At 46.0% G+C, this 13400-nt stretch overlaps 1 protein-coding gene across 2 annotated transcripts in view; it reads left to right on the top strand.

The window, feature by feature from the left end:
* The window catches only part of CDC42BPG (CDC42 binding protein kinase gamma), a 304707-nt gene that overhangs the window by 202876 nt on the left and 88431 nt on the right, over nucleotides 1-13400 (top strand). For both annotated transcript variants that reach the window (XM_077459264.1, XM_077459254.1), the window contains exons 12-15: nucleotides 6082-6179; nucleotides 8410-8652; nucleotides 9048-9149; nucleotides 9268-9536. In XM_077459264.1, coding sequence (XP_077315390.1) covers nucleotides 6082-6179; nucleotides 8410-8652; nucleotides 9048-9149; nucleotides 9268-9536 — 712 coding nt within the window. The remainder of the gene's footprint in view (nucleotides 1-6081; nucleotides 6180-8409; nucleotides 8653-9047; nucleotides 9150-9267; nucleotides 9537-13400) is intronic.

Raw genomic sequence — 13400 nt, 5'->3', positions numbered from 1 at the left:
GGCAAAGACATGAATTCTTATATACACCAAGCTTGCATTTTGTCTGATGGCACCATCCTTATTTAGGTAATGTAGTGAGTAGGGATGAGCTTCGTGTTCGAGTCGAACATACGTTCGACTCGAACATTGGCTGTTCGGCGAAGTCTGAACATTTTGGTCCGTTCGCTCCAAATTCGTGTGGCGCTCACGGCCCACAATGCACTGCGATGGCGCAGTGCATTGCTGGCTCATGATTGGCCAAGCATGCACTGTGACCCCGCATGCTTGGCCAATCGCAGCGCCAGCAGCGAGGAGAGCCATGATTGGCCACAGGCAGGATGCCTGTGGCCAATCATAGCTCAGGCTGTGGAGTGCACGCCCCACACTATATAAGGCCGCCAGCGCGGCGGCCTTGTGTAGTGTGTTGGCGTCTGAAGCAGTGGGTGTTCTGTGTACCTTCAACACAGTACACACCGATCGTTTTCGGCCGATTTTCGATCTTGCTGTTGTGTAGTGGTTATTGTCTGCGTGCCCTGACCGCAGTATACACCGCTATATTCACCTCACCTATATAGCTAGTGATCTATCTTTTATAATAGAGCTTGCAGTCAGTAGTGTTAGGAGAGTGCGTGCTGTCTGCGTGCTCTGTACCCAGTACATACCGCTATATCCACCTACATAGCTGTTCTCTATTTGAGCCCACTTGCCATCAGCAGGAGTTTTTGGAAGTTGTGTGTGCCTCCAGCACAGCACAGTATACATCTGTATATACCCCTTTATCTCTGGTGTTCTATAATAAAGGCATCTGCAGGAGTTAGTGGGTGTTGTGTGCCTCTAGCACAATATACACTACCCAACTGCTTTTTTATCAACTCCCTTCAGGCCATTACCATGTCTGGAAGGCCAGCAAGGAGAGGCAGACAGGCGCGAGCCGATAAGAGGGCAAGCAGGCTCTGTGTCTAGAGACAACAGTGCTGGTCGTGGACGCGGTGCATTGTCATCAGCGCTGGTCGTGGACGCGGTGCATTGTCATCAGCGCGTGGCCATGGGACACGCTTGTCCTTCTTTTCGGCAGCTGGACATGTTGAACCGCAACATGCCAACGACTTGGTAGAGTGGATGACCAAGCCCTCTTCATCCTCCTCATCCTCTCTCACCCAGTCTCAGGGTACTAGCAAAGCAGTTGCCAACGCATCGTCTTCCCTCCTCTCAATGTCATCATCAGTGACTCCTTCCCTAGACCCACCACGTCCTCCTGAGGAGTCTCCTGAACTCTTTGAGCACAGTGTTGGGTACATGCTCCAGGAGGATGCCCAGTGTTTTGTGGGCTCTGATGATGACACTCAGCTAGAGGAAGGCAGTAGCGTGAGCGCAGAGAGAGGGGATGCTCAAGAAGGACAGCAATCTGGCAGTCATGTTCCACAAGCTGCAGCATACTGCCAGGTTTGCTACAGCGATGAAGAGGGAGGGGATGATGAGGGCACTGACTCCACGTGGGTGCCTGGAAGGAGAGAGGAGGAGGAGGAGGAGGTGGAGGCACATGTCCAACGAGGCAGCATGCCCTCCGGGGGCCAGCTTAGGGGCAGCACACCGACTGAATCACACCGCAGAGCTCCGCCTGTGCAGAGCGCTGCCTCTGCGCGTTATTCTAAAAGTTCTTTGGTGTGGGCCTTTTTTGAGACGAGTGCATCAGATCGCACCGCTGCTATTTGCAACATATGTCTCAAGCGTATCTCACGTGGCCAAAACATCAGCCGCTTGGGCACCACATGCTTGACCAGACATAGGTTGACCTGCCATGCAGCTCGTTGGCAAGCGTACCTCAAAGACTCACACCAAAGAACAAAGCGGACTTCTCCTTGCTCCTCATCAGCTGGCATCTCCAACCCCACTAGACCTTCAGTCCTCTCTGAAACCTGCTCTGAGAGGAATGAAGGTGTAGAATTAGGTGTGTCACAGCCAAGTGCTTCCGGGAACTCTGCTAGCGGTACACCCACGTCCGATTATAGCAGGCAAATGTCCCTGCCCCAGCTGCTGGACCGGCGAAAGAAGTTCACTCCCAGCCATCCACATGCCCAGCGGTTGAATGCTAGCTTGGCTAAATTGCTAGCACTTCAACTGCTGCCTTTTCAGTTGGTAGACTCGGCCCCCTTCCGTGAGTTTGTACAATGTGCGGTTCCTCAGTGGCAGGTCCCCAAACGCCACTTTTTCTCACGGAAGGCGATTCCGGCTCTCTACTGGCATGTGGAAGGCAATGTCCTTGCCTCGCTGGACAGGGTGGTCAGCGGTAAGGTGCATATTACCGCTGACTCATGGTCCAGCAGGCATGGACAGGGACGTTACCTGTCTTTCACGGCCCATTGGGTCACTCTTCTGGCAGCTGGGAAGGATGCAGGACAAGGTGCAGTAGTGTTGGAGGTTGTTCCGCCACCACGCCTCCAAAATGCTACTATTGGTTGTGACACACCTCTCTCCTCCACCCCCTCCTCTTCTTCCTCCATGGCCTCTTCCAGTGCTCTGTTCTCAGAACCAGCGGTGCTCCGTAGGCGTTCCAGGGGCTACGCAAGTACGCAGGCAAAACTATGCCATGCCGTGCTTGCGCTGGTTTGTTTGGGGGACAGGAGCCACACTGGGGCGGATGTTTTGTCAGCTCTGCAGGGGCAGGCCGAGAGGTGGTTGACGCCACGCCAGCTTAAGCCAGGAATGGCGGTTTGCGACAATGGCACCAACCTCCTCTCCGCCCTCCGACAGGGACAACTGACCCATGTGCCCTGTGTAGCTCACGTCCTTAACCTGGTGGTGCAGCGGTTCTTGGGCAGGTACCCCGGCTTACAGGATGTCCTGAAGCAGGCCAGGAAAGTCTGTGTGCATTTCCGCCAATCATTTAATGCCTGTGCTCGGCTGGCTGAGCTCCAAAAGGAGTTGAACCTGCCCAAGAACCGCCTTATATGTGACATGCCCACCAGATGGAACTCAACGTTGGCCATGCTGCAGCGGCTGCACACGCAGCAGAGGGCCATCAATGAGTACCTGTGCGACTACGGCACCAGGACAGGGTCAGGGGAGCTCGGTTTTTTTCTCACCACGCCAGTGGGGCATGATCAGGGATGCATGCACTGTCCTGTCACTGTTTGAGGAGGCCACAAGGATGGTGAGCAGTGACAGTGCATGCATCAGTGACACTGTACCTCTTGTCCACCTCTTGGAGCATACGCTGCGTGGAATAATGGACAGGGCACTTGAGGCAGAACAGAGGCAGGAAGAGGAGGACTTCCTTGCCTCTCAAGGCCCCCTTTATCCAGACAGTGTTCCTGCTGTGCCACCCATCACACAGGAAGAGGATGAGGAGGAGGAGGAGGAGGAGGAGGATGATTGTGTCAGCATGGAGGTGGAGGCTGGCACTCGGCATCAGCAGCAGCAGTCATTTAGGGATGATTTACAGTCCCAAGAAACACGTGGACTTGTACGTGGCTGGGAGGAGGTAGCTGCGGATCATGTTGTCCTTAGTGACCCAGAGGACTCCGGACCGAATGCCTCAGCTAACCTACGCTGCATGGCCTCCCTGATCCTGCAAAGCCTGCGGAAGGATCCTCGTATTCTTCAGATCAAGGAGAGGGACCATTACTGGCTGGCCACTCTCCTTGATCCACGGTACAAGGGTAAGGTTGCCGACCTTATCTTGCCATCGCAGAGGGAGCAGAGGATGAGACATCTCCTGGAGGCCTTGCAGAAAGGTCTGTGCAACGCGTTCCCAGAGACTGGGAGGTTACAAACTCCTGGTCCTGGACAACGTGTTGCTGAGGCATCGGTCAGAAGGAGCGGTGGAGAAGGTGGCCGTCTGACTGATGCTTTCAGACAATTTTTTAGTCCACAGCCCCAAGGTATGATCGGTTCCAGCACCCATCGCCAGCGTCTGATTTACATGGTGCAGGAATACCTAGGGGCAAGGTCAGACTTGGACACCTTTCCCACCGAAAATCCTCTGGCTTACTGGGTCTTGAGGATGGATCACTGGCCAGAGCTTGCACAGTATGCAATTGAGCTACTGGCCTGTCCTGCATCCAGCGTTCTTTCGGAACGCACCTTCAGTGCTGCTGGTGGCTGTGTTACCGATCACAGGGTGCCCCTGTCCACCGAATCAGTTGATCGACTGACCTTCATCAAGATGAATCAGTATTGGATCACCCACAGCTACCAAGCACCTGAAGCTGATGTAACAGAATTTTTTTTTTTTTTAAATACCACATCCCTTCAAGACTGCCTATGCTGATGCTGAGTGACTGTCCTGTTATGTTGATTGTCTATCCTCTTCCTCCTCCGCTGATATGTTGGAAGAACATTTCTGGTTCTGGTTGATGCCATCAGCCCAATTTTTCTGCCCCTGTTTAACAGGGGCGTTTAAGTACAATTTTTGATGCAATGCTTTGCAGCAGGGCTAATTCCTGCAATAAAAATAGAGTATATGGGAGAGGTTGCAGTGTCGTGGCACCAGCAGCAGTGCCTAAGGCCAAATTTTTCTGCCCCTGTTTAACAGGGACATGTAATTACAATTCTTGATATAATATTTCACAGGAGGGCCCCTTCCTGTGCCCACCCAGAGTAACGGTGAGGAATTTTAGTGTTGTGGCACCAGCACCACAACCACCAAAGGTCAATTTTTCTACCACTGTTCAACAATGGCATGTAATTACAATTCTTGATATAATCGTTCACAGCAGGGCGCTCCAGCGCCCACCAAGAGTCACCAAGGGACAACCGGGTCCTCCGGTTTCCTCCCACAATCCAAAGACATGCAGGTAGGCTAATTGGCTTCTGTCCAAAATTGGCCCTAGTATATGAATGGGGACCTTGGATTATGGGCTCTTTGAGGGTAGGGACTGATGTGAGTGTGCAATGTACAGGGACAATTGTAGACACTCAGGTTGAACTGGATGGACTGGTGTCTTTATTCAACCTTACTAACTATGAAACTATGAAACTATGAAACTTTGAGGGCTTACAATGTTGTGGCAAAACCAACACCTTGTTCCGCCATTTCTGCAGAGCATATAGGGCAGGCCCCTACTTTCAAACATCCAATTTACAAACATCTCCTACTTGCAAACGGAAGGAGACAACAGCAAGTGAGATGAAAAAAGATGGACGACAAAACAAATTATACAGGGGTGATAACCCTTTACTATGTTTTCCAAAAAGCTTAAAAATAGTTTTTTTGACTGGAGCTACACTTTAAAAATGTACCAGTTGAGAATTACAAACGATTCAACTTAACACAACAAACCTACACAGTCCCTGTCTTGTTTGCACCGCCTGTATACTGCTGTTCTGAGTATATAGGGCCTGGGGGCCACACGCATTTCCTTTTTTTAATATGGGTACAGGGTTCCCCTTAATATGTGTACAAGACCCAAATAGGCTGGTAATGGGCAGGGAGGGCTACCCATGCCATTTTTCTCAATGATTTTCAACCATATTGCAGGAACCAGATATAACATTAAAACCGCAAGCAGTTTTAAATGGTGTTATTTCCGTTTAATGTCATTTTGTGCAGGGACTGTTCTAAACACGGGAAACACGTGGCACTTCACAGGCATACTACAGACACCCCCCAGGCACCATATTTAAAGGAATATTTCACTTTTTTTTTACTTTAATCGTCATTAAAATCAGTGCTCCCGCCAAAACTGCCATTTTAAAAAACATTTTAGGCATTGACCCATGTCCCCTGGGGCAGGAGCCAGGTCCCCAAACCCTTTTTAGGACAGTATCTTGCATATTAGCCGTTAAAATTAGCACTTTTCATTTTGACCGTTCGAGTCCCATAGACTTCAATGGGGTTCTAAAGTTCGTTTGAATTTGGGGTCCGTTCGAAAGTTCTGGTGCGAACCGAACCGGGGGGGTGTTCGGCTCATCCCTAGTAGTGAGACACAGAAAAGTACCCCTTGACTGTTTAGTGGTTGCTTTTATATCCACATTGTATTTTTAAATATGTTTAATTTGTTTTGGAATTTAAAATTTCCACCTCCCCTTTTTATGATTTAATGACCATAATACACAGACCAATAACTACTATAATTGTAGAAAATCTTATTTGTTCCATAGAAAAGTCCAAGGAGCAGGATTCTATTTCAGGAGCACATATCCAGTCCCTGGAGAAACAAGTGAAAACACTCAAACAAGAAAAAGATCGCTGTACTAAGGTAGACTTTAAAGTGGAACGTTTGTCAAAATAAAACAATGAAATATATAAAGCAGTCTGTCACCAGTACTAACCCTGCAGTGTGTTTTTTTTTATTTATTTTTTTCTCCCAGCTGTGATTTTGCAGATTTTTTCATTTGCTTTTCATAACCGTGTTGTCCCTCTGTGGACAAGGTAGGATAAGGAAGGACATGTAGTAGTTTTTAATGGACTGTTTGATCTACAACTGCCATGCTGCACATGTGATCAGTTATGACACCAGCCATTGGATGGTTTAACAGTTTGGTTAAATGCACAACCAATGGGAGTGTTACATTTCCGGCACTTGCTGGAAATGTAACTGTTTTTTTTAAACTGTTAAATGGATGGGTTTACTTCCACTTAAAAGCCCATCCTCCAGATCACACTTTACACGCAGTTTATTTTTTTTCCTTAAAAAAAAAAAAAAAGTTGCAACATAAAAGCTGACCATTGTAAGCACTTTGGCATTGTTAAATAGTTTGTCTCGACCCCTGAAACTCACATTTGTTTGACAGCTTGGTCTGCATGTAGATATGGAAAAACCATAAGCCATTGTAAGCATCCCAGCAGTGTTGTATAGTTGTCCTCACCTCTGTAACTGTCACTTTTGCTGAACAACTTTGGTCTGCATGTATATGAGTGGAAAATTATAAATACCCTTTTTATAGCTTTATAAATACAATCAGTACAGGTTTCAAACCCATACAGTTAGAGTGCAATATTTTTCACTATAGAGTTCATTTACAGTACATCTTTGACAGAAATGTGTTCCTTTGCCATCTCCTGAAAATGCTAGTGTGTCTTTCACAAACAAAAGTTTTCGGAGCACACTTACCAGCTATCCTGGAGGAAAAAAACAAAACTGCACTCTCTAACCTTTTGCCCTTTTAAAAGCAGAGGTTTAAGTTGCACACATTTGCAAATGTATGCGGCAGCTGCATTTCTTCGTCTCGGGCTCTCTGTATAGCAATGGATAAATTAATGCTTAACTAGGTGGAAGACAGAGGCCTAAGTGATCAAACACCACTGATTGCTTGGTTCTCAGTGCTCTGTGAGCAGAGAGCAGGTGATGTTCAGTCACTGCTGTCATGATTCCCCAGCCTGGATTGGCTCTGTGACATCAGCCGACAGCGGGCTTCAGCTGAAAACGGGCCACTGGAGTTGCTGGACGAACTGCACTCCTCTGAGCCACAGGAGAAGTACAGCCAACCAAGCTTTGGCTGTACTCCTTTTAAGCTTCCCTCAAAAATCCCCCTTATAAGTACAGCAGCAGTACAAAAGGCAGATTTAAAAATGTTTAATACTGGCACTGTACAAGCAGATAATTATACATAATTGTAGGCTTGCTATTTTTCTTTCCCCACCATTACCATTTTTACTAAGGGCAGATGAGTTCATCTCTCTTAATTCCTGGAGCTTTGAACTCTGGATCTGCCACCCGGAAGTCCCCTGATGACAGGATGCAGCTGTAAGGCCAGGGTGACAGGATGCAACTGTAAGACCAGAGGGACCTCACCAGTGCCTTCACAAACCAGAAATTAGAAAAAACGTAATTCTAAGTAAAGGCAAAAACATGTTTAGATAATCTTAAGATTTCATATTTGCATGTTGCTGTGACTTTTAGTGAAATGGGAATAGGTCCAGGGACACACTAGAAGTCCAGTAAGAACACAATGGCTGCTGAACCAGGGACATTGTGTCCCTTCACAAATTCCAGTGAGCAAGTTATACAAAAATGTCAACCCATCCAATTTTAAAACTAGCTTTTGAAGGAAGGTGCACTTGGAAGTGCACTGCAAAAAAAAAAAAAAATGCTTAAAACGGAGATGCTAGTTTCTTGGCTGTGTCTGGCTTCAGTACTTCTGTCTCTCCCACCAAGGACAAGCATATAGAAAAATATTCATAGTCACAATTTATTTGTTAGGTGTCAGTGTATCAAAGAATATTAAAGTTAAGGATTAGCAGGACAGCCAGGTAAATGGTATCTTCAAAATAACAGGCCATCAATGTGTGTGTGTGTGTGTATATGTATATATATATATATATATATATATATATGTATATATATATATGTATATATATATATATGTGTATATGTATATATATATATATATATATATATAAAAAATTCTCATGGCAGGTTCTTTGAATTCAATTATTTGAGATGAGGCTACTACTCTACATATGATCTTGTCCTTTTTTCAACTTAGGATCTCTCTGAAATGTTGGAGCAGCTGAAATCTCAAGGAATGGAACTTAGAGCGACTCTAGAGAAGCAAAGAAGACTGCAGGAGGAGCTGCATGCACTGGATGAGAAGTGTGAAGGGCTGAGTTCCCAAAATGGTCGTCTGTCTCGCAGGCTTAATGAAAAGGAAGATGAGACAGAGGCAGCAGTGGAGAAAGTGAGGCTGTTGAGAAAAGACTTGCAGAAAGCTGAAGCCAGTAGAAGAGAGGTGAGTGATGTGAATCTAAGTGGCTAGGCTTATCCTAAAAACAAAAGAAAAAAAAAAGAAGAAAAAAGTTTGAAGCGTTGTATGGAAGCATATGAACTTGTTTCATGAAAACTATATTAAGACCAAAGTAGAAAATTACATAGGAGTTGGTAGGTCAGCAGCGATTTGAGTATGTGAAAATTACATTGGCATGTAACGGATTAGAGGAGAGCAGAATGGTGCCTAGGAGCTGCTCAAACTGAGTTATTGGATATGCTATTAAACTAATATAACCTTGAGTTTTCTTTAACTCTGCCTCAAGCAATGGGCACCACCTTCTCATTTCCATTATTTGATGACCATATCGTTTGACTTGGCCAGAAGCTCTTTCTTTATTTTTTTTTATATTTTATTAGGCTGAATCATCAGCAGAAGATTTGGCCGTAGAACTGGAGAGGCAGAGAAAGCTGCGAGAGAGGAGTGAGGCTCAGGCTGTAGAGGATCTGGAAAGAGTAAAGGTAAGGCGCATGTGTTCCGATCTCTTCTGTAACATCTGTGTTGTGATAAATGATAAAAGCTATGTACTGCATATCTACATTAACTTTTGTTTAATTCCATTTGCCTATCTTGGTGTAGACACAGCAGACTGTTGCTTCACCTGTTATCAGTGGCTCAATTCATGTTTCTGAGATGACCCAGCTGAGAATGGAACTTGGAAGGAGGAGCCAGCAATTAGAGAGTGACCTTTGCCAGTTGCGGGAAGAGTTTGCACGTCGGGAAGCTGAACATGCCAATGAGACAAAAGTGCTCCGTAGAGAACTGGGGGAGAAGGATGCAGAACTGATCTCACTAAGACATGAGATGGAGGGAATGCAGGAGTCCATCGGAAAAACCAGACATGACAGGTAGCGTCACTACCTTCTCTTCACCAGAGTAACAATTTGAGCATTTTAAAAACGAGAAAAATGTAGATGTCCTAGGCAATCTGAGCAAGAATGGGAGACGATATCTGTCAAAACCAGGTACCAGATTCCCTCCCCCAAAAATAAATGTGGCGTAAGGGAGGAGTCTGAAAGCGGGAAGTTCTGCTTTAGGCTAATAGAACAAGAGTTGAGTATTGAGCTTTATTTGGGTGGGTCAGTTTGTGTCTGGCAGTAAAGAAAAGGTGTGGGGGGAGGCCTCCGACAACAAGGTAGGAGTTAAGGTGGGAGTGCGATTTAAATTTCAGGGTCTTTAGCTAATAGTCTAGTTGGATATCATTGGTTCTTTCAAAAGTATTGTGCTATTGTTGGTTGCCAACAGAAGTTTTCAATAAATGACTCCCACATGTCACAGAATTGATAGTCCATACAGAGTAGTCCATACAGAGTATGTACAATAGCTTTTTTTTTTAAATAGAAGGGGGGTTGAATAAATCAATTTTAGGGAGGATTCTTTGCCATAAGAGGCATAATAAAAAAAACAATTGTTTGCAACCTTTGCAGTTTGACTACAGGGATGTCTATGAATCAGAAAAATGCCCACTCCGGGGTGAAGGGGAGATAGTTGACTGGATGTAAGGTGGCATATCATACAACTGCAGTCCAAAATTGTTTGTACACATTTAAGAAACAGAAGGAAGATGCCCAAGAGGAGTGATTAGTGTGGGGATGTGTAGGAATGATGGTAGAATCGGAGCATCATAGTTGCATCATCAGTCTGGTTGGAAAAAAGACCATCCAGTTAAACCAATACAGTACATTGCAGATTTTATTCCTAGGATAGTCATAGGAATTTTTAGAATGTCATCCATCTGTAGCTGGGGGAAGGATTGTGCCAATTTATTGACTCAATTTGTCAAGGAAATATAATCCAGAGATTTAGGGCAGAAATTATCTAAATGTAAGATTTCTATCCTTATCTGGATCAGGGCTTGCTCAGAAGTGTGTCCAGTAAGTTTTTCCAGTCTTTTGGGGAGTGTTTTTTTTTTTCTTTTTTTTTTTTTAACCGTGAAGGTAAGCTGAGAATCTGCTTTTAAGAAGAGAAATTGGTTATTGGAGAAGTATGGATATACAGCATCTCCATGGCTGCCTTTTTAAGGGTGTTCATTTTTTGTTGGCGTTTACAAGGAATTTGATGTAGTCCTTGATGGTGTTTCAGGGTGGGGAACTCCTCTGGATTTTGGGAGTTCTGAGTTTTTCCACAAAGTTAGAAAAACGGATGTATGGTGAATTAACATATTATGGGTACGAATCTTATGCCACACAAGCCAGTTGGTATACAAGAGGATCCACAGTAACCTCTATAGGCAAAAGCTCTTTATGAATATGGAGGACGTACACCAGGTTGATGAGGGTTAACATGTACTGATCCCATTTCTGTATCATTTACACTGAAGTTCTGTGAACCCAGTCCCTTACGTATCTGGTGAGGGAGGCCAAGTTGTACAGTTAAGAGGTCTTTAAAACTGAGTTCTCCATTATTGGGAATTGTAAATGTGCAGGCCTATGATCTGCAACTGCCCTAGGCAGATTTTTGGAACCTCCTATAGCAGTGGCGGCTGGTCCACAAGGGGTGATGCCGCCCCCCCCCCCCCTCAGCCTGCACAATCAAACATGGCTATGCACTGTGCGGGGAGCCGGACCAACAGGTCTCTACCAGGTCCATCACCCCCTCACAAGCACATGATCAGAGACAGAGGCCCCAATTGGCGTGTTTTATGAGATACCAGCGAATCATCAACACTCTCCATCAGCTTCCTGTACTGGCCAATCAGGACAGGAGGCAGAGTTGGGACACAGCCTGTCAAACCCCTTTGTTTTGTTCTGCATGCTTGCAGGAATATTGCAGAGACGGTGATCTGTATAGGAGCTGAGCTGGAATTATGGAGCAAACTGTCAGAATACAATACACTGACTTCAGTTATAGGAACTTGTGACAGGCAGGCATGTTTTCTCCAATAACAGGTGGTGGTTGGTGCTCGTCTCTAGGGGAAAGCATCCTTATCTGGAGGGGCCCGCCCACGCCCCCCCCATAATCCTCCAGCACCAGCTGCGAGTAGTGTTTAAGATAAATAGGGAGGACCTGCATAGTGTAAAATAGTTTAGGGAATGCAACCATTTTTTATTAAACAGCCTCTGCTCATATTAGAGATATTAAATGCAACCAGTAGTAGTAATCCATAGTTTTGTGGGAGTGCAACAGTTGAGTGATAGATTTTGCTGTGAGGATTTTTAGGGAATGGATACTCCCAGGTAAGTCATTTTTGTCTCTACATTAAAAAAAGATTAGAACATGGGGGTTTGGTGCAGTTAGGTAAAGTGCTTTGGATTTGTCATAACTGATGATGTAACCAGAATTAAAGCCAGAAGATTTAGTAAGTGATGTATTGGGAGGTGAAGCTTTAGGGCAAGAGATGCATAAGAGCAGGTCATATGTGAAAGCTTCCATTTTAAGTTTTTAGGACTTTAAAGGTGGTTTGTTCTAGAAGTCTGAAAAGTGGGCCCAGTACTGTGTTGAAAATAGGAGACGGGTGACTGCCCTACCATAGGTATGGGGGATGAGAGTTTGATTATTGATCAGCTTTATATGGGGGGTTGTGATAGACATATTGGATAAAGGAGAAGAATCTTTATACAAAAGCTCTGGATGAGAGTATGTGATTTAAGAGGGACCATTTCATTTTATCAAAGGCCCTTTTGGTATCAAGGCTTAAAACAATCATAGAGAAGAGGAGAATGCAGTTTTGCTTGGACTATAGCGCCAATGGCAGTTGTATGCCCAAGGTAGAGTGTTTATTAAGAAGAAAGCCCAGTTGAACAGGGTTGAACAGTGTAGTATGAAGTTAGAATGCGATCTGACATAATTTTCCCTAATCGTCTTTCAGGACAGCCACTATGAGAGATAGACTCCTCCTCTTCCTCTGGAAACACTGCGCCAGCCCATAAATTCTTACTTCCCCTGCTGGACCTCAGTTATTAGTGTTTCCTCCGGCGGGGAGACACTGCAAGGAACCAGGCCCATCAGTCGGGGAGGCTGTGGCCGTTTTGTCGTTAAAGAACCCGGTTGAAAGAAGCAGGGGCTTCGTTTGGAGAAAGCTGGGTTCAAACCGTTTGAAACCAACGTCCGCGTGTCGGGCAGGTCAAACGGTTTACTTACCTCACCAGGTACTGCCACCCCTTCCGAGTCGAGCGCGGCTTCAGGTCGTGGGGGACTCCTATCGCGTCTACAGGGACGCAGCTGGCAAGCCATTCGGAAGATTTCCCTGTACAAGGGTACAGTCCGCCCCTTTTTTTCTTTGAACCGAGCGGGCCGAACGACGGGCGACGACGTATCCGGCGGAAACGAAGGCTTGACCTCGAATACGATCGACTTCCGGTTCCGGGTCGTGGAGCTGATAGGTGGGCCGGGCACAAGCTGGAGATGAGTTCGGAACGCGCACAGGCAGCGTGGAACTCTGTAGTAAGCAGCCACCTGCAGTCATGTCGGAAGCTGAGGCTCAAACGACAGACTCTATCTCCAGCATTCCTAAGGTAAGAGCACCCTGGGGAGGGGTACTCTCTATCTAGGATCCCCCCACCCCAATGTATGGTTCTATCATGGGGGGGGGGGGCAGACCCCCTGGGCGGCCAGGGGGGAGGGGAGGCTCAGATCCCTTCGTTTAAAAAAGGGTCTAGTGCACTCCCAGGGTTGTATCCCGAGCTTTTGATTGACTTTATCTTTTTCTGTTTTTTCTTTTTTTCCTTTTTTTTTTAGAAAGCTGCGGGAAAAAACTAGGTCTACGCATAGCT

Source organism: Lithobates pipiens, unplaced genomic scaffold, assembly GCF_037356315.1.
Source record: "Lithobates pipiens isolate NorthernLeopardFrog02 unplaced genomic scaffold, aLitPip1_a1.2 Scaffold_10, whole genome shotgun sequence".
In the NCBI taxonomy this organism is placed as follows: Eukaryota; Metazoa; Chordata; class Amphibia; order Anura; family Ranidae; genus Lithobates; species Lithobates pipiens.
This window is presented reverse-complemented; position numbering and strand designations above follow the sequence as displayed.